General features: G+C 39.9%; 1 protein-coding gene across 1 annotated transcript in view; it reads left to right on the top strand.

Annotated features, from left to right (window-relative positions):
• Positions 1-22,261, top strand: part of Dcdc1 (doublecortin domain containing 1) — a 402,846-nt gene that overhangs the window by 323,889 nt on the left and 56,696 nt on the right. Inside the window, exons 19-21 of the mRNA XM_036186665.1 lie at positions 11,264-11,387; positions 18,457-18,635; positions 21,160-21,252. Of these exons, the coding sequence (XP_036042558.1) occupies positions 11,264-11,387; positions 18,457-18,635; positions 21,160-21,252 (396 nt within the window). The remainder of the gene's footprint in view (positions 1-11,263; positions 11,388-18,456; positions 18,636-21,159; positions 21,253-22,261) is intronic.

A 22,261-nucleotide genomic window follows, 5' to 3' on the forward strand; every position in this document is an offset into this window, starting at 1 on the left:
ATCTATAAGAATCAGTATAAAGCAAAGTAAACACATCTTTAAGTACTTCCGGTGTGGTTCTGGTGGGAGACTGGAGAGTAACCTCGAGTTTTCAGCTTCACGTCTAATCTTCTAACCCCTGGGTGGGGCTCAAGGTCAGCTTGTGCTTGGAGTCTTTTTCTGAATGATTTCTTCCTTATGTAGAAGACTCGAACCTTACAGTGCTTCTTACAATTCAAATTAATGGGATTTTGTTGAGCTGTTATCAAATCTCATCAAAGTAGGACATTATTACTATTTCTTCTACAACCTATTTCTGTTTCTTTTTTTTTTTTCAGAGATAGGGCACTTAATGTGGGTCTCATAAAATGAATTCTCTCAAAATCAGTGTGTGAAATGTATTATTGCATTGTATGGAATCATGCTGTTCACTGTTTCTGAGGAACTGTGCCCTTCTACCTTAATAATAGATGGATTCTATGTGATCTAATCTAGTGGCTTAGATATCTTAAAAACAGAAAAGTGATCAGATAAGTGAATAAATAGGTCTTAATAGCAAGCAAGAAGTTAAATGATGTCTTTAGGAGTCATGGCACATAAGTCCACATTTGGCAAGCACATTTGTAAGCTGCTGTTGATTTGGGTTGGAGTTTGAATATCTATAGTTGACTGAATCAGGTCCAAGTTATATATTGCATCATTTTCCTACTAAGTTCACTACATGGTTTGTAAATGTTGCTGTATCCTGAGAGAATATCACGAGAAAATCCTTTCAAGTGGGTCACATTCAGGTCTGTTTTAGTTCATTACTAAATCCCAGTGGTGTCAAATAATGCCTTCCCAGCTCGATGCATGCAGACACACGCACAAACACACAGACACACACACACACACAGACACAGACACACACACACACACACACACACACACACACACCCATAGTCAGCCACAATATCATAGCTTTTCCAAAAATGCTGGTCTCTGAAACTGTGATCTAAAGTTTTACCACTTTCTGTTCCTTGGTAAAATGCATTCAGTAGGCCATCACGTTGGAGTTGTGCCTAAACTGACCAGAGTAGAATTGTGGACTTCTTTTGAGTGGAGATATCATCCAACCAAAATATTAAAGAATAACCCCATTTTTTTGTTCCTTTTGGTTTGGGAGACTATTATAAGTTTAGAAGTTATATAAATTTGGGAGAATATTATAACTTCAGTCATATTTTTATACATGGAGAAGATAGCCATCAAAGCGTATTAAGTAGAATTTTACCATGAATAGAAAAAGTCTTCAGACCATTGGCTGCCATGTGGAGTTTGTGTCCATGTGTGTGTTTTCAGTTTGGACATTTATTTTAGAAGTGATTTGATTAGAAATGCTGGTTGTTCTGCAGTGCTCTGATTTATACTGAAGAAAAAGAATGCAAGGTATCAAGTAGAAGCTTTCCCAGTCCAGGAAAAGCCTGCTGCAAGCTTTGCACGAGACACTGTCTCCACCTAGTGGTAGCTGCTGCAAATGAGGCTCTGCGAGTCTTCCGATGCTGTGTTCTAATTTATGTTATGCACATGTACTGTCATTATAGCAGGACCTGCTAGTGCCATTACAGCTAAGGGTCTGTCAGCACTTCATTTATAATGCAGAATATTAAGAGGTCTATTGCTTTTACATAAAAGCTCATGCTGTGTTAGAACTCGGGAGTCTAATGGCTTCTGCTCTGTGTGAATGTTTAACAGTGGATGCTGAACTTGACCAGTTCCTTCTAAAGACACCCTAATGAGCTGAAGTCACAGAGGCACTGCAACCAAAATGACAAATCTTTTTCCTTTCTTGGACAACTTCAGAAATCGACTACGAAGTGATGTTTTGAGAACCAAGCATCTATATAAGATATAAGGGTCTTCTATATTTGAGTCTTCACACTTAAAAGATTTGATAGTATTTGTTACTTTTCACTTGGACAAAAATACATGACATAAACAACTTCAGGAATGGGAGGCTTATTTTTAGCTCATAATGCAAAGGTTACCAGTCTACCCTGGAGGGGGCAGCACAGTGGCAGAAGCAGGTCATTCACTGGTGACAGGAACATGTGGCTGGTTGTATCCCAGTGGCAGACAAAAAGTAGAAAGGCTCGATAGATATGGGACTGCCTGACAGCCTTCAAGCCATACCCTTCAAGTACTGTATCCTCCAGCTAGGAATTAACACTACTTGCTAGGGACCAAATACATAGACACATTAATCTGTGGGAGACATTCTAATCCAAACCATAATATTCTATGCAGGTCTCCCTATGCTCATAGTCATCATATATAGCAAATTACATTGAATCCAAGTCCATGAACCCCCATATTGTTAATATTTCCCACACCAATGCTATTCAAGACTTCAAAGTCTCCACTGAAACTCAAGGCACTCTCTTAATTGTGAGTCCCTGTAAACTCTAAAAAATTAAAAAGAAATCCTTGCAATATACAGTGGAACAGAATAAACAGTCCCATTTCACAAAGGAAGAATGAGACTGTAGAAAGATCATATAAAAAAAAAAAAAAAGAAAGAAAAAAATCCAAACTCAGCAAGGCAAGCACCAAGTCCTGTGATTCTGTGTCCGATATCTAGGGCTGGGGTAGTCAGTCATGTTCCAGTATTCTTGTGAAGCCGGCCCCCAGGCACTGGCGGCACCTGTGGGTTCTGCCTTGGGTTGACTTTCTGCATTGTCTGGTCCTTTCTCAGACAGATGTTGTGTTCCCATTCCTGATCTCTCCAACACCTCAGGGTCTCCAGTGAAACTCAGGCTTCCCTCTTAACTCTCTACACACTGGCTTCCCGGCCCTATCTCAGGGAATCCAGCTCTGCTACACAATATCTAGCCACATTGTCTTCTTTCAGAAACCTTGGTGTGAGCCTTAGTCACTCTATCACAAATTCATTCTACATGCCTGCCAAACTAGCCCTTTCACATACCTCCTCTCTCCCCTCCATCTTATTCCCCCATATTCCCAGTCCATTCCTTCTGTTTCTGTTCAGAAAAGATCAGGGGAGGAGTCACTTTTGTTCTATGTTCAGAGGCTGCCAGTCCATCTCAGTGCCAGTGGGAGGAGTCAGTGTGTGGCAGGCATGTACAGCTGATCTCACCACAGCAGCGGTAGAAAGCATAGAACAGGTCCTACCTATATCCTTCAAGACCATCCCCCAAGGAAAGGCCCTAACAGGCCTATTTCAAAGGTTCTCTAACCTCCAAAAACAGCAGCACCATCTAGTGGACCAAGTGGATCAAGTGTACCAAGTGGATCAAGTGTGCCGAGTGAATCAAGTGGATCAAGGTGGATCAAGTGGATTAAGGTGGATCAAGTGTACCAAGTACATCAAGTGTGCCAGGTGGATCAGGTGTGCCAAGTGGATCAAGTGTACCAAGTGGACCAAGAGTACCAAGTGAATCAAATGTGCCAGGTGGATCAAGTGTACCAAGTAGATTGAGTGTACCAAGTGGATCAAGGGAGAAATAAAGTATGAGAGAGCATGTTATGGATTTGTTTGTAGCTTTCCAAGTGAACTCACTCTGTCCACTTCCCATAGAGGTTTGCAGAACCTGCATGTCTTGATGAAAAGTGGGGGCTTGGGGCCATTTACTTAATGGCTCCTTCTTGTTTTCAGTTTCTGATTAAAGTTTGCCACAGAAGTCACTGTCTCATGCTCAAGAACTATATTATTGCTTCTTCAAAGACCTTCCTACCCAGTTATAATATATCCAGTGTCCATGCCTCATAGGGCAATATTTTATCTCCGCACAAAATAATGGCCAGCCCCATGAAAGGAACTCACTCTGGCACCTATTTTAGTGGGTATAAGAAGTGTATGCCAATGCCTTGTTCTGTCTCATGAAGCAAATGAGAAAATTGGCTTTGCTAGGAAACGTTATGACCACAATAATGGCCTTGACACACTCTTTAGCTGTAGAGTAGGAATACTAGGAAGACAAGCAAGTTTGGTAAGGGACATAAACTGAGCCCTCTCCAACCCACCTCTTATGTGCTGCATATCTACTTAGGCCTCTGAGGACCTCACAGGATAATAATAGCCCTCAATGCTGCTTCAAGAAAAGATGTAACAGTCTAGTACTTAGTGTCTGTTGGATTAACATAAAGCAACTCAAAAAGGATTGACCTTGGGGAGCATAGAAGTCCTGAGTGAGTGTGTGCTGTTGACATGGGCATGGCCATGCCAAGGATCCTAGCCTCAGGTCACTCCCAACCCCAGGTTGAAGTTCAGAGGGAAGGCAACTCCAGTCCATGTGTGGGTGTTGTAAGTGTGTACAGAAAATGTCCACTATGGCTTTCTATGTCCCTCCATGGATATTTATGGCCTGAAGATGAGATTGCTCCCTGCAGAGACTGCTCTTACTGAAATTAGTTAAACTCTTCTCCTTGATCCAGCAGAATACCACAAACCCAGCCTTCATGTTTCAGCTGTATACAATAACTCAGCCTCTCTGACAAAGTGTCTCTAATAAAAATGCTGAGATTCTGGGAGGGTGGGCTGGGAGAGGGGAACTGCAGCTTCTTGCCTCAGGCCAATCCCTGGAGCCATGCAAAGATGTGGTAATTAACAAATCCAGCCTCAAACCTCACTGCTCTCACTAGTTCTCAGACTCTAATGGGTAGGCAGCTACAATCTTTCTCTATTCATTTAAAATATATTTGGTCCCACCCCCCCCCCCACCACTTGTACTCCAGAGGCATGGCCCCACCCCTTACCACAGATGTTCACTTTACCTAGGCAGCACACTAGAGCTGACCCTGTGGTAGGGATACAGATGAGCAGTCCCTGAAGCCTGAGAGCAGGAGAGTTGATCTCTTCTCCACCCTGCCTGCCATGTGATGGCATAGGTGAGGGAAAGATACCCTCCCTGCTCAGTCCCTTGCTACCTGAGGCAGGCCAGAGAGTGGGAGAACTAGTCCTGCCCTCACCAACTGCAGCACACAGGAGAGCAGGCCCTGCACCCCACCTGGGCAGCACACTAGAGATGACCTTGTTGTCTGTGCAGGTGAGCCAGCCCTGAGGGCATACAATCAGGAGAGCTGACCCCCCCACAACACCCCCTTCAGTAATCAGGAGAGAGGGGCCTGCACCTTGCCTGGGCAAAACAGTAGAACTGGCCCTGGTGATGTGAGTATAGTTGACCTGGATCTGAGGACCTGAGAGCAGGACAGCTGACTCAGGTCCTTGCTTCAGGTTGCATTGGGTGAGCTGGCTGAGGCAGTGTTGGAAAGCTCACCTGGGTCATGAAGATGAGGGAAAGCTGGCAAGCTGATCAACCCAGCTACCACCCAGGCCCACAATCAGAGCTATGAGCTGGCCCACCCCAACATCCACCTCATCTATGGACTGTTGGAGCATGTGAAGGGGACGAGCCTACAGATCCAAAACAGCAGGATCTCCATGACACAGGACAACAACAGGATATCCAAGAGGAGTCCCAGCTAGAGCCCATTATCAGTGGTGTAGCAGAAGGCAGGGGCCTTGAGCCAGACCAGTGATTCCTGGTAATGAACTCTTGCAAGTAAAGATGAACGGACTAAAGAGTAAACTGTTGTGGTGATATTTCATTTGTGCTGAAATGTGGTGATATTATTTTTGTGCTTTAATAAATAAAGCTTGCCTGGAGATCAGAGGAATAAGAACAGCCATTAGAAGTAAACAAAGAAGTCAGGTAACTGTAGCACACACCTTTAATCCTATCACTTGGCAGGCAGGAATCTGCCTGGATCTATGTGAGTTCAAGGCCACACTGGAAACAGAGTCAGGTGTGGTGGCACATGCCTTAAATTTCAACACTAGTTAACCATGGAGGTCTGAAGGTCTGGACAGACAGACAGGAAGTAACAGAGCTGGGCAGGAAGAGGAAGTGATGTAGCTAGACAGAGAGAGCAAATCAGATGGCAGAACAGCAAGGCATATAGGCATGGGTAGACAGGAAGTAACTCGCATTTGGAAGCTGCAGAGTTGGTAAGGTGAGGTTGACTGTGTGAGGTGAAATAGCTTCCCTATTTCTCTCATCTCTGTCAGCTTTAACCCCCATATCTGGCTCTGTGTTTTTTTATTTAATAAGACAAATTCATCTATACTATGTGACTAAATGGTCTCCAAAAAGGAGATTCTTCTCCTTTTTAAATTTTTTTTTGTTTCTTTGTTTTGTTTGGTTTTTTATTTTTCTTTTAAATTTGATTTTGATTTGGGGAGGATGTTGCAAGGGTAAAGAGCAGATGTGAGAGGCTGGGGAGATAAGTGGACTTGGAATGCATGATGTGAAATCCACGAAGGATCAATCCAAGTAAAATGAAAATATATTTGGGCCAACATTTTGACTAGTGCAGGCTACTTTCCTAACAACCTTACCCTTGGTAGGTACCCATGCTTAATTTCCTTTCCTTATCAGAATCTCACTGCTACAGTTGTCCATTAACTTTTTCCTGGGCACAGAAGCTCCTAAAGTCCCCTGGATTCATCCCTTCACCTCTGCAGTATAGGAATAATTTTTAATTTTCATGGTAACAAATAGTAATTCTCCAGTCAAGACAGTGACTGTCCCATTGGTCTGCCAATCTATCGACATGAGAAGCTCAGAGTAGCCAATAATTCTAACTAAGGCTTCTGTAGGTTAGTTCAGACTTCTCTCTCCCTGGGCAGAAGTCTTTCCATAGTGAGATCAGTATTACAACACTTCAAAGTCTGAGGCTTTGTGAGCAAGGGAGTAACTTCTGAACTGGGTCACTGGAAGTAAGGGCCAGCCTTCTTCTACTATTGGTTTCTGGACCCCAAATTCTGGTTACTGAAGATAGAATGCTAGACCTCACTCAGTCACTGCATATACTAACCCTTTAAGATAACAGCCAAAACCTGCAAATTTTCCCATAAGCCGGACCTTTCTGGATTTCAGTGTTGCTTCTGCATTCTGTCAAGTCAGCTGCTTCTTGTGATGGTGTATAATGTCAGAGAAGAGAATCTTGCGGTTCACTGTTACACCTTCTTGTCTCCCAAACGGTTTATTCTGAGGCAATGTTAGGTGTGATATCAAGTCAGTGAACACTATAGGAGGAACACTATAGGCCTCTTGCCTACTTGGCTGTTGAGAACCTCTTCTGTGATGCATGTTCTATGGTGTGCATTGATATAAGAGGTAAAAATCAAATGCTTTGGATCCTCTCCCTAAGTCCATCAACAAACTCTTCCCCCATGCTCTCTACTGTTATTTTCTCAAACATCTTCGCCAACACACCCAACTCCTAATCACTGCCCATGTATGAACATACTCACACACCTCTTTTATCTATATGTGTTCTACAAAGTGGATGCCTGCTTGAGGGATGTTTGCCACTGTTCTTCATAGCTATAGGAAGTGGGAGCACAGAGCTGTGGTGCAAGCTGAGAAGTGCTAACATAATACGTTAACCTACTTGCAAGCCAGCCTTTGCACGTCAGCCTGAGTCTCTATCTGTTTAGAAAGCTAATGTTTTGCTATGATGACTGTTTTGAAATAAAATCCTTACTTAAGATAACCTTGCCATCAGCACTGATAAAGTTAATCAAATAAAAATAACTGGAAAGTAAAAGTATTGCACTATCACTTGTCTAGGCAGAGTTATTCAACATGCATGTACTTGGACCCATGCATAGACTCTGCTGAGTAAGGGAAACATTGACACCAAAGTATGCAAGTGTCTTGTATCGGTAGCTCAGATATCATGAGGGCAATAGATAGAATATAAAACAAGAGAGAGGCTGTGCTGATGGCCTGTGAATCTCACATGGGTATGAACGGAATTGTTGCTCTGTCAAGAAGGTTGGGAGTATGAAAACGTTATCGATGCAATGGTTTGGAATAGCTGATGTTTCTCAACATCTGGGGATATTTTGTGGAGGAGTGTATAGAATAAAAATAATATAGAAAAGGCTAGGAGGAGTGAGATCTAGAAGCTTCCATGCTCTGGGCCCAGAGTGATTTGACATGTGGAGGATGAAAGTGCCACACAAAATGTGTCAAAAAAAAAAAAACAAAACCAAACCCCAGTTTCTTAGAGATACCTAGGTATCCAAAATAGAAAATAAAACCAATGAGAGCTAAATGCACATGTTCTCACCACTCCAAGTTGCAGTATCAGGAGCTTCCTGCCTTCCAGGGTTGTTCTATAACACTTGAACTGTTTAAATGTCTTGTTCGTTCTCTATTTCTCTTTATACTCCCTCCCAGGTAATTGGATGTCTACTGTCTTTTGTGTAGCTAACAATCTAAGATCCATAATGAGAGAGATGATAGAATGTTCAGATAGTCCATACAAGGCTCCACCAAGGAAAGAGGGGGGATGTAAGATGGACGGAGGTCATATCCTATCACTGCCCTGGCTCCTGAGAGCTAGCTTGCAGCTTCACCCATCTTGGTTGGTTGGAAATGTTGCCATCTCTTGGTGTCTGTGCTCTGTAAGGTTGCAGTAGGTTTGCTGAGAAGCCGGGCTCTCCAGCATGGGATAGATATTACATACAGTTTTGATGGGGTTGGATGACCTTAGAAATTCTTGGTCTCTATAGGTCATCATCTCTGCTTGAAAAATTGGATGATGTCCTGAAATAAATGTATCATTTATTCTCAGTGATGGATTAAATTAAGAACTGTCCATAATTTTATCCTTGGGATCAGTTTGACTTATATACAGTGATTAGTCTCCTGCCATAATATTATATTTTATTGATTAATATTGATTTAGAAGTGCTACATCCTTAATTATAAATAACATTGTGTAGTAGGAATCTTAAAAGGTCCATTAATAAGAACAAACCTGAGGCCAGTTTTTGGGATGAATGCTGGGAGATCAGAGAAGCCGAACAAGCCACAGCTATCTCACCTTGCTAGTTCCTCAGGTGATCCTGTTTCCTCAGGCTGGAAGCTTCTGAGTCCTTATCCCAATGGCTCTCAGCTGAACTGTTGTTGCTCCAAAGCCTGAATGCTAACCAACCAAATGCTTAACTAACTACATGCTTTTCTCCTCTGGTTCCTGGTCCTCAAGCCTTATATACCTTTCTTTTTCTCCCCCACTCCCTGGGATTAAAGGTTGGGTTTCTGGGATTAAAGGCGTGGATCACCATGCTTAGCTGTTTCTAAAGTGGCCTTGAACACAGAGATCCACCTGTCTCTGCCTCCCAAGTGCTGGGATTAAAGGAGGCACCACCATCACCCAATTTCTGCTGTGGCTTGCTCTTCCCATTTTCTAGCCACCATTTGTGGCTCTGTATCTAGTGGCTGTCTGTTCTCTGCCCCCAGATATGTTTATTTCAGGGAACACACAATATTTCAGGGAACACAATACCCACCACAACATTGTTGTATTTCTTCTTAAATAACCAGTGACTGAATTTATTATGAAGGTTTTCAACCTATCATAGAAAAAATTAATTGGCTTCCTCTATCTCATGGCTTCTTCAGTCATTCTACTGAAGTTCTATTTTCTAAAATGTTTAGTTCTATTTAATAGTATTCCCTCCCATATATTTTCTATGGGACAATTCAAATTAAAAAAATAATTATTTAAGAGAGTGCTTCATTGGTTTGCCTTCTATAGCTCCTTTTGTTGTTGTTGTTAGATTTATTTAACTTTGTTATGTGTGTATGGTGTTCTGCTTGCATGTATATCTGTGCACCACATGTGTGCAGTGACCTCAGAGGCCATGAGAGGCCATTGGGTTCCCTGGAACTGCAGCTAGCCGCAGACGGTTGTAAGATGCTCAGATTGGAACCCAGGTCCTTAGGAAGAACAGCCATGCTCCTAACTGCTGAGCATCTTCCCAGTCCCTCTATTTAACTCACAAACATCCCTTTGCTGTATAAATTTGTTTTGAGTGTAATTCTAGGTATGTCCTATACATTTTCACAGACCTAATTTTAACTGCTTACCAGATAGTTATTGGTTGTTTTTTCTTCCAACTGGTAAAATAGCGTTTTGAGAAAGATACCGTGCTTTTAAAAATATTATATTGTTGAATTTACACCTGTGTGTGTGTGTGTGTGTGTGTGTGTGTATGTGTGTATCATTTACCATGGTACATGTAAATTTAAAAAAATGTTTTATTCCTTTTTGTGTATGTATGTATGAACAGTGTGTGTGTGTATTTGTTCATGGGTCAGGGCATTTGCATGTCTCAGTGTGTATGTGTATAGGTTGGATAACACCCTTGGGTGTTGGTCCCCGCTTACACTTGAGGTGGGGGCTCTCTTGTTTGCTGCTGCACAGTGTACTCTAGTTATCTGACCTACAAGCCTCTGGGGGAGTACCCCATATTGTCTCTCATCTCTGTTCGAGTGTTGGGCTTACAAACTCGGGCTACTCTGTCCAATTTCTACATAGGTTCTGAGGATCCAAATTAGAGTCATGAGGCTTGTACTGCCCATATGTGGCTATACTGAAGTTTACTTTTTTCATATGTGACAAATATTACTAATACTACAGGAATTGTTGAGAAAGGCATTCTCTGTAAGCAGAGTATAATATGTATGAGTAGTAATAATTACATTTACCAATTTCAATGATAGAATATTTTAATTAATTGTTGGTTTTCAAGATGGGATCTTGCTGTATATCCCTGCCTGGCCTTGTGATCCTCCTGCCCCAACCTCCTGAGTTCAGGGACAATCTTATTGCTTAAAGATTACTGGCTGCAGATTTGCCTAGCCTTCGGGAGGCCCTGGATTCAGTGCCCAGTACTATAAACATACAGAGAGAAAGAGAGAGACAGAGACAGAGAGAGACAGAGACCGAGAGAGACACATACAGGGAAACAGACAGACACACACACACATATAATTAAAATTCACCCAATAGCCTGAAATCTGCTGTCAACGCCGTAGTTTCTCCCATGGTAAGTGTGTGAGATTAGTTTTCCTTTGCCCATCTATGAGTTTTTCTGTTCCCACTGGCTTTTCTATTTTTGTAGTATTGTTTTTGTCATTGTCATTGCAAATGACTCTTATTTACTTTATCTTTTGCCTCAGGCTTTTTCCTGTTATGACATTGCCACCTTTGGCCCAATTTAATCAGTCTCCTTCATTTTACAGTTAATTCATTTATTTCTAAATTACTTCCGTTTGCATTCTTGTAAAAAGCAAATGACCAGACTGGGGATCTTAGTTCAAACTGAGTCTTTTCCTAGTGTGTGGCAGCTGTTCATGGAAAATCAGTAACTTGGAATGGCATTTAACCTAGCTATGCCCCCCCTTTGTTTTCTGTTTTATTTTAGGTGGGCCATAAAACATAAAGGGATCAGGAAGCCCGACCAATGGAAACACTCCAAAGTTGAGAATCCTCTGTGGAACAAGCTCACATACATGTGGCCAGTCCTTCCCAGTGGCCAGCTTAATGAGGTTTGATCACTTTATTATATGTCTTTAAGATCCAGTATCTGCTTAGCCTTCTGAAAGTGCCCATATGCCTTTTGAATTTCAATATAAAAAAAGTCTTGTTAATTATGTTGATTACTGAAAAGAGGTATATAAATCTTTCACTATGGGAACAAATAGATCTGTTTTTGTTTTCTGTCTTGTAATCCCTCAAATTTTACTTCATATACTTTGAAATGCAGGTCTTAGGCATACATATGATCTGGGTATTTCTAATAAAAGTCTCAGCATTCAATGAAAAGCATCCCAAATTTTGGTCATCATGTGTCTAGTATGTTTTCTAGTGTACTCATGTCTCAGTGTGTATGTGTATAGGTTGGATAACACCCTTGGGTGTTGGACCCCCTTACACTTGAGGTGGGGTCTCTCTTATTTGCTGCTGCACGGTGTACCCCAGTTAGCATTTTACTTTTTGGTTTTGTATATTCTCAGAATGCGACCAATAATCACCATAGGAAGTTTGTCTGATATCAGCCTTTCTGAACTAAAGCCTTTAGCCTTGTCTGCCCTAACTCCATGTGTACCTGAATTTCTGTTTTCTTTCTGGTTTTCACACCTACCTCCCCACACCCCAGTCTTTTATTTTTTTTATCATGGCTTTTTTCTCTTTTTACTGGTTTGTACATTGTTCTTTGTATTTCCATTCTTTGAGGGGTAGTGTTATTGTAATTACCCTGAACATTCTAACTTGCATAAATGAATGACCAAAATGTAAAGTTAATAAACATGTGTTGTCTTCTTTCAAGTAATTGGAACATCAGAATAGTTAACTTCAACCTTATGATTTCTGAAAAGAGGAATTAATTACTTATTGCCATATGTTTAAGTTTTATCATTTAAATCTCCATAAGATACTAACATTTTTGCATGCAGTCAATATGTATTTCCACTTATCCTAAAGTTTTCACCTTATATCTCAGGTTCTCCACCTGAGGTTACTTTCCTTCCGGCCCGCATACCTTTCATTAGTACCTAATCCATAAGTTTCACTTATCTAAAGATGCCTTTACTTCGTCCTTGTTTGTGTCAGTCTATCCCCCCAAATTCTTTGGCCCTTACTTGTAAAACAAAGAGGAAGAACTGAGGCATTAAATTAGCTGGAGTCGGATGGATGGACTGCATCTTCCAAAATGACTGGGTTTTGGGGTCCTGCTGCTTCTTGAAATGTTTGGGGAAGAAAGTACTTAGCAAGCAGCAAAGTCAAATTAAATACAATCCATTTCACTTCAAACCTGCATCATTTCATTTGAAAGACCCACATTTCCAAATCCTTCTTCACATAATTGATTTGGAAGTTTAACATTCCTATTGTGGAATTCAGAACACTTTGGGCATGTGTTCATTAATTTTATTCCAGATTTGATTTCCAAGTTTATGTTGTCTCTATTGTTTGTAATGTATTTAGGTGTCAGGGGTGGGAACGGGAAAATAGATGTGGTCTCTGATGCCCAAATCTTACAGTTTAAGTATAGGCTGTAAGAGAAGAGAAAATAAGGCAGAAAACGGAGGTCAAGGTGATGAATAAAGAGTGAGGCGAGGAAAGAGAGAAGAAATCCACGAACAAGCTTCTGTGTCCAAGCAGTAAAAGCTGAATGTCAAGGAAAAACGAGTCAGGCTTGATAGCCCAGACAGGCCTGAATGTTGAGTCACAATATTGAATCTAGGAAAACCATATAACAATCGCTGAACTGAGTGAGTATCCAGTTCTCTGAATTCATGACAAGAGCTATTCAAAATAGAGTGACAGTTGACAGAAGAGGTGTGAAATGCGAACACTGTGGAAATACAAAGTTACTTTCCTAGTGACTCAGGCTGCCCACATTCCGAAAATCAGACAGCTGATCTGAGACTCATCCCATGCTATTGCCACTGTTTAGATACTATTTATCCTAAAAGGAAATTGATAACATTTAGTAAGATGTAGTTAATAAGCTACAAAATTTCATGTATACAGGACACCGGTGTTTTAAAACCTATTAAGCCTGATAAAAAACATAGAACCAATACATTCTTTTGGTTTATTCTAAATACACCAATAGTTTTAGTTTGTTCATTTTATTTAGGAATTGTTTAGTTTATTTAGGAATAGTTTATAGGAATGGACTCTCAGGTTATTTTCTCAAATCATGAAGAAAAGTTCTAAATTGAGAAATTACAGTTCTCAGTCTTCAAAGACATGGGGTAATGGATTTTTCCTATTCAAGGATGAAACCATTAGAATTAGGGAGTTTAAAGAGGCTTGAGATTTTTAGTTCACGCTACAAGATGATGATTGTAAAACTAACAAAATAAAATACATCTATTCGGATAGACCAGTGATAGAAGAAAATTAAAAGTACATGTTTTATTAATCTGTTGAGTTATGACTTTTTTCGGTGACCAAAGATGATAAAGGGCATGCATGATGGGGATCTGAAGATACAAGACAGAGCACTGTATCTACATATGGACCAGGAACTCTTTTACCAATGGTGTGCAGTCTTTTGAAATGTCAGGCAAACTCAGGAACAATTTTAAAGAAAGGAAGAGGAGAGAAACACAACTTTAAATGAACAAACAAAAAGAAATGAAGATTTTGTTATTTATCACTAACAGACACAGTGGGGCCAATATTGTGGAGAATCTGAAGTCACTGGTTAAGAGCTGACCTCTGAACCAGCATCTCTGTATCTGAGATGAGTGAAAAAGAAAGGGAGGGGAATTATCCACGTGAGGGAGCACCAGGGCCTTAGGAGTCTCCTAACAATGCAGTTGTGCTGTAGAATGGCCTGAACACAGAAAAAGCCAATAGAGAAATGAGTGGGAAGACCAGAATTCCAACTGAGAAAATGGAGGGGGAGAAACAACCGCAGCAAATTTAATTATCCATGTTTTTGTTGTCCGTCATTATCCTGGGGCTGTATTTCTCTATTTGCATGAAGGACAAAGTCAGTGTCTTGGATGGGAAACCAGACATGCTGGCAAACCTCTATGATCCTATCACTTGGGAAGCTGAGGCAGGAAGATTACAAGTTTAAGACCATGCCAGGCTACATAGATAATACCATGTCAACCAGGACTGCACAGTGATACTTTGTCTCAGAAAAACCAACAAAAAACAATGGAAAAAAAACTGTGAGGACAAGAATTAAGATAATTTAATTTTTGTTAAATTTCATGTGTGTGTGTGTGTGTGTGTGTGTGTGTGTGTGTGTGTTAAAGTATCATAGAAGTAAGAATTGATGTTAGTAGCTCAGATATTTGGAAAGCTCATTTTTCATTTCTGGGTGTTTCTGCGATGTCTTACACTGAGGAGGGTGAAGTGGGGCTCTTTTGGATTTCTTCTTCCTAGAAATCATAGGAGCCATCTGAAAGTAGCAGGGCATCCATGGAGCTGAACAAATGTCCACAGTGAGCTACCACTGTCAGAGGCAAGTTGGAAACTAAATAAATCAAAACCAGCTAGAGGCTAAACTATCACATCTGATTTGTTCCTCAAAAATATAGTATCTAAATTACTTTTGTGTTCCTATGATAATAATCAAGGCAACTTAGAAAGCATTTAATTTTGCTTATTATTTCAGAGGGTTAGAGTCCATGATGACAGAGAATCAGATCAGATCAAAGGAAGAGCTGAAAGTTCATATCTTGATCCATAACCATAAAGTAGAGAGTGAGAGAAAGAAACTTCAAAGCCCACCCTCAGATATATCTTCTTCAAAAAGGTCATACCTCCTGATCCTTCCCGAACTGTTCCCCCAAATAGGAGCCAAGCATTCAAATACATGTATGATCCTTTGGGAACCATTCTCAACCAACCACAATGAGGTACTGAAAAATTTTTAGTTCCAAACCCTCATTTTATAAGTTGACAAGCACACAGGCTAACTGAGAGAGAGAATCATTTCTCCCTTCCATGGTTCAAAGAAAGAGAGAAAGAGAGAGAGAGAGAGAAAGAGAGAGAGAGAGAGAAAGAGAGAGAGAGAGACGGAGAGAGACAGAGAGAGACAGAGAGAAATGTCGGTAATTTTACACCCAAATGTCAATGTGAAATTAATCTATGAGTGTACATGTGACTTGTATATGTGTGAATGCATGTGACCTGTGTGTGTGTGTGTGTGTGTGTGTGTGTGTGTGTAAACCAGAGAATAATCTTGAGTTTCTATTCTCAGGGATTATCTATTTGTTCTTTCTACAGACAGAGTTTCTCATTCACCTAGAATTAAAAAGCAAGAAAAAAACTAATGAGAACAGCATTCAATTTATGGAATTAGTAAGAATGAACTGTCAGGGATTAGGTAGCTGGCTGGCAATGTAGCTCAGTGGTAGAGTACATTCCTAGCATGCATAAGGCCCAGTGTTTGACCACCAATACCACAAAAAAATGAAAAAAATAGGAAGAAGGAAATAAAATACATTATAAAATCAAAAGCTGACAGACCAGACTAAATGGCTCATGTACACAGAAGCATCAAAACAACAACAAAAATCTGTTCTCTGAAACTATTAATAAAAATATGTACATAGCCATACTTACTAAGAAAATTTGGAATAAATGAAATAATACTAAGAATAAAAGAAGATATGTAAGCCGAGCGGTGGTGGCGCACGCCATTAATCCCAGCACTTGGGAGGCAGAGCCAGGCAGATCTCTGTGAGTTTGAGGCCAGCCTGGGCTACCAAGTGAGCTCCAGGAAAGGTGCAAAGCTACACAGAGAAACCCTGTCTCAAAAAAAAAAAAAAAAAAAAAGAAGATATGTGTATGGTGTATGGCTGCTAAGAGATTAGGAAGATATCAAGGGATATTATAAATAACTATGCTAATAATTATAGTAATTAATAAAAAAGGTCTAATTTTTGGACAGAAAGTAGTACATTAAAAAGAAGTCAAGAAGAGAAAAGGTTGGCTGGCCCACTGGGTCAAGGTGCTTGCCACCAAGTCTAATAACCAGAGTTTCATCCCTAGGACCTACATGTTATAAAGAGAGACCTGAACTGCCTGATAAGTTGTTCTCTGATCTCTAGCACACCATTGCACACCCAGAGTGCCCTCCCAATAAAGACATAATTTAATTGAAAAGAGACAGAAAACCTGAGTGGTCCACCAGCCATGGGGGGAAAATGTTAAGTCAAACTCACAACTACACCATGGCCTAATTTTCCTGATTCATTGTGCCAAACTCATAACAAACAAAAAATTCAGAATTCAAGCAAAAAGCAAAGAAATATCTTCCAATTCATTTCACAAAGCTATGGAATCATTGATACCACCCTTGATGAGGATACTATAAGAACTTCATATGCTAATTCCAGTTACAATATCGGCAAACATTCTAAGGAAAATATTAGCTAACTGACTTCAGCAATATATAGGCTATACACCATGACCGGTTTGAATAAACATCAGTCAATCTTTATGCAGAAATATAAGCTTAATTTAAAATGAGAAAATTAATTAATGTAATCGACACATAGATGATGCAAACACAAGTAATATAAACACAAATACATTCAAAAGAGATTTGTATGACCCAAGGAACTTTAGTGGGGATGCTCCAGTTTGAAGCTGAGGTCTCCTTCATGACACACACTGTCTCTGAGCTACCATCATATGCCATCTTACATCCTAAAAACGTAGCAAAATGAGACTTCCTTAACTGTACATAGAACATTTATATACCGAACAAATTTTGAAAAGCTGACTTAAATATACATGAAATGGCAGAGGGTCAACAAAAGCCAATGTATAAAGAAGAATAAGATGGAGGAGGCCAGATACCAAGACTTACCAGATATGGAGTGCCATCAGACAGGAGAACACTGCGTGGTGGGCAAACTGACATGTTGAAGAGAATGGAACTCACAAAACCAGAATGGAATTACAAGTTTTTCAGATGGCCGTACAGATGGATGGTGGATGCCACCAGGCCAGTTGTTAATGCAGGTGGGAGGAAAGAATGAAGGACAACAGAAAGGAAGGGGAGCTAGGGGTGGGAGCGAGCTTGTCTTTTGCTCAACATCATCTTTGATCACTCTTCCTTCCATTTCCCCGACTTGCTCCTTTTAAGCTCTGTGGATAGCAATTGTTTTTCCCCACCATGCCAGGCGTGCTGTGGGCCATCCTTGGTTTCTTCATTTCCCACACATCATGCTCCACTAAGCTTCCTATCTGATCTGCACACTTCTACCGATCCTTTGCAGCACTATGGCCCACACTCTTACCAAAGGAGCTGTACCCCCAGCACCCAAACAAAGAAGACAAAACCGAAAAACCCCCGTTTGGATTGACACAGTGTTGCAACTATATTCTAAGCCTTCAGGACTATGGTGTGGCCTTAAGGAGTCAGGGTCTCCTTTTGTGAGATCCCCTGCAGCTCCTCTTCGTTATCATCACTTGCCAGCTGATGTCTAAGTAGGTTTCTGCCATCCTTAAATGTATAGCTTAGTCTATCCAGTTTTTAGTTTTATTTCTGTTCCTAAAATAAATAATCAGTAACTATTTGAACAGTGGAAGAATTAATAATACCAGTAAAAGTTTAGGTAAATAAATATACAGTCACTAAATTCCACAGAGGAAATGTATAAAATGTGTTATTACTTCATTATCTTATTCTGCTCTTTAACACCTCTCCAGCGCGGTCTGCCCCGCCATCTTGATCGAGTTTAAGATGATATCATTTCAGGCTATTGTAAAAAAAATTTTTCACACATTCTTTGTTTCCTTCACACTGACTAAAAATACTTCACACCAAAGCAAAAACCAAAGAATCTTGAGGTTAATTCACTTCTACTTTTCTAAAATGTTTCTTTCCTTTGATACTTTAAAAAAAAAAAAAAAAGATCAATTTTAAATTTAAAAAGTTGGGTACTTTTAAAAAAGTGATCAAATTTTAACTAAAAAAAAATCACTTAATTTCTTGTTTATGCAAAGAAATACCTACAATTCTTTGGAACAGCTCAGATGTCCAATAAATTTTTGCTAAATGAATGAAGGATTAAAGGTACAAAAGACTCAAAATAATTATTTCTCTTGTTTCCTCACTCGTTTTTGAAGGCGTTTGACTGGCCAATAGAAGGTCTGTTGGTGCCGAAGAGCCCTCCCATGAAGAGGCTGGTTTGTAAGAAAACAGGGCAGTATGGCCCTGTGAGACTCCGAATTCTCAGGAATGGAGATAAGAAAAAGAGCAGACCCCTTGTTATTGGCCCAGACATCTCACTGGGGTGGAAATCACCGTAAGAGCAACAACCCATTCATACTCACCTTTCAATACACTGTGCAGATTCTACCGACGTGTGTCTTCGACTTGAATGTTTTCTGGAGGAATTACATATTGATGTACAAAAAGGGTCCTATTTAAAGATGAAAACACAATTTTATTTAGTTTTTGTGTCAGGAGCTTAAACTGATCTCTTCTGTTTTCATCCGCACTCGAACAGAAGGCATTAGTAAGGAGTAGCAGCTGCAATTTAAACGGCTCTCCCTATGTTCTCAGTTAGTGCTTTTGTCTGAGTTTTACTAGTGTGTTTAGACATAAGTGAATTCACAACATGCTTGTTAAATTTAGCTTTTAAATTAGTGAAGCATTATTGTAAATAATTATTCTTGATATTTGGGTTATTTAAGACACACAATTCACTCAAGTACCAGGAAAGCATTGATCTGCAGTGGAAAGTTACCCTGCAAATAAAATCATCCCAAACATCCTGTATTTCTCTACCACGGGAGACAATTCACCTGCTGTATGGCTCTATTTTATGGATTGTGGAAGAGCTTTGATGGGAAGAATGAGTTAAACACATTGTTTCTCATATAATTACCAGCAATGTTACCTCTTGACCTTTCTTCTGAGATATTTAGGATATCTGAGGCTGCTGATAATAGTTTAATATTACTCTCTTCACATCGATTAAATATACTTCATACATCACTGAACAATGAGTAACATTCAGATTGGCTGTCCACTGAACTGCCTGTAAAGATGATAAAGTAAAAAATTAATCTTCAAAGTAAAGTCAAGCCTGAAATTGAAATCTTTGACGCATACATCTCATAATTAGCTCATTCTGCTCGATGTAAGATGTGAGGGTAATGTCCTTAAAGAGAGTATGACTTTTCTCTAAACACCCGAAGTTAACACATCATTTCTATTCCTTTCTACATTTATGCTTTTTTTCTTATTGTGTACCTTTAATTATAATTATAAATTATTACATTTATGTTTTTTTTCTTATTGTGTACCTTTAATTGTAATTATAAATTATACCTGGGAAACATCTTCTCTCTTTAGTGTTTTAAGCGCTTAGCTCAGTCAAGGAATTCAAAAGTATTTTGAGAGATTTGCAAATAGGAACAAATATCCTGACAGAGAGTGTGTGGACTGCCTGTTATCTGAATTCTCTGCTTGTAGAACAACGTGACCTGATTCATCAAGTGTTCAGAAAGGAGACAGCCAGTTTGTTCACCCCTGAATTACTTTTGCTCAAATAATTAAAATAACTGGACATTTACTTGACAAAAAAATCCTCCCAAACAGAGTTCAACATTCCTTTACTGACTAAAACAGTTCTGTGCAGAATCATCTATAGCAATCCCAGAGCTGCATGGAAATACTGCTTAACAAAAGGTTTAGATGGAAAGACACAGCTAATCTGAGAGCATGGTTATGTGGCCCTCTCTCCAGAAGGGACACATTGGAGTCTGTGCAATGGCATCCCAAAGTTGGGCAGCTTATTGGTCTTCCTTAAATGGACCCAGGCTAAATATCTTCCAGAAGGAAAGATTGTTCTGACACATGGGATGCTTTGCTCCCATTAACATGAAATGTATTTTTTTAAGTTGAACTATTGTGAATATGCATGCATGTATGCATGTATATATGCATGTATGTATGTATAGCATGCTAGAATAATGATAAAAATCCATTTTTGCACCACCATACTGCTCTGGCCACAAGCTGTCCTTCAGCTGTGTAACAACTCAGTGTAGATGGTTTCCAGGGTCTGCTGTTGGTATTGGTTCCACCATCTGCAAAGCCTGAGGAAGACAGCCCCTGCCTGTCTGTGTCATGGTTACCTGCTTGCTGTTGCATATCCCAGTGTGTTCTGTCCACTCTGTCCCGTGAGGATGAAAGCTTTAGAGAGCCATGTCAACACCACCTCTTTAATACACACCACCATTGAAGGCCTACAGTGGGCGCTAAAGCTGCACTCATGAATGATTGACTGTATTTGATCTGGTTTTCATTTCCTAAAGTACAATGATTATAAAACTACACAGAACAGTTCTCAGACTTGAAAATCAGAATGAAGATATATTCCAATCAAGTAGTCTTTTTCTGATCATCATTGTTTAAAATTTGTTTAGGTTTAGATTCATAATAGAATCATTAAGTAAATAATGCATTACAGAGAAAAATGAATGTTGTCTTTAAGTTTTTTATTTACATTTTAGAGTGTTCATCTCCATGAGAAAAGGATCAGAATATTGTAAATAGATTTTCTTTTATAAATCCCTCACAGAATACATGTTTATTTAGCATGCCATATCATTCAGTATACAGTATGAAGTTTTACATTTAATTATGAATTATGAAGTCTAATATTTAATTATGCTAAAAATTGAAATTTTATCTTTTAATGGAAGACAGATTATTGACAACAAATCATTATAAGTTAAGGTTTCACCACTTTTAGGCACATTAAGACACACTGTAGCTAATCAAGAATGTCAAGTAACATGCCTTGAATTATGTTACAGAAATGTTAAAGATGAAAGGAAGGAGAAAAGCCATGCTTCAAACTATTCTGAAACAGAAAGAAACCAGATTAAATTTCACCACCTTTTGGAGAGGTAAATGTTTACTATTTGAAATGCAAATGTGTTTTGCATGTGAATGCTTGAGTGGTCACACTTAACAGCTAGCACACAAAACATGTAAGTTGTGAAGATAATGACTACAGACATTTTAATCGTGTGTGTGTGTGTGTGTGTGTGTGTGTGTGTGTGTGTGTGTGTGTGTTATGATAGGAGGTCAAAGCTATTTTATAAAATCTCTTCCAAAACACAAGGTTGGAAAATTCCAGAAACCAGAATACAAGATGCCTGTCATTTCAGTCTAGATAATCTGACTTTAGAAGACATGTTCGGTGTAAGGTGTTCGAAGCCAGCTGTTTTCTGCCCTACCCTTAGGTGCTGGCTAGCATGGAAGCTAGAAAGAGGTCAAATACAGAGAAAACTGCTTGTCTCAGCCCTCTGCCGCCTGCTTGGAAGGGCCAAATTCAGCTCTAAAACTAGGGTTTCAAAACAGGCTAGAGGATAAAGAAAGATTAATTAGCCACCCATTCCTTCTCCTCTGTCACCCAACTGTCCTAACACAGAAGGTTCCCCCAGGGGAGCATTCACTCTGGGAAACTATGAGTGAGGGCACAAATGCTGTTACACGGTGGACTCCACTGTAACCACACAGATAGGCAAGGCTATCAGTCCAGGGAAATGAGAAGGCGCTGGATTAGCTCTTTTAGTATTAGTCACACAAAAGTAGAGCAGCCCCGCCCACTGCTGTGAGTGAGGGATCACACTCAGTGCATACTGCTCCATCAGATTGGGCATGAGACGATGTACTTCTTACTGGCTTGCTTACTTCCTTGCAAGACCCCCTCAAGACTGGTCTCATTGTCTGCTTAACTGCTGCATGACGATGTAGGAAAAAAAGAGCTAGAAATGTTTCATACTAGGTCTTGCTGAAGAGCACAAAGTCATTTCTAGCTCACTACAATGGTACCTATAGCACCAGCAGTATCTGTCTGTCAAGACCGTCATCCCAACGATATTCTTTAGAAAATGGCCCAGCACATCTGTT

Source organism: Onychomys torridus, chromosome 4 (genome assembly GCF_903995425.1).
Source record: "Onychomys torridus chromosome 4, mOncTor1.1, whole genome shotgun sequence".
Taxonomy (NCBI): Eukaryota; Metazoa; Chordata; class Mammalia; order Rodentia; family Cricetidae; genus Onychomys; species Onychomys torridus.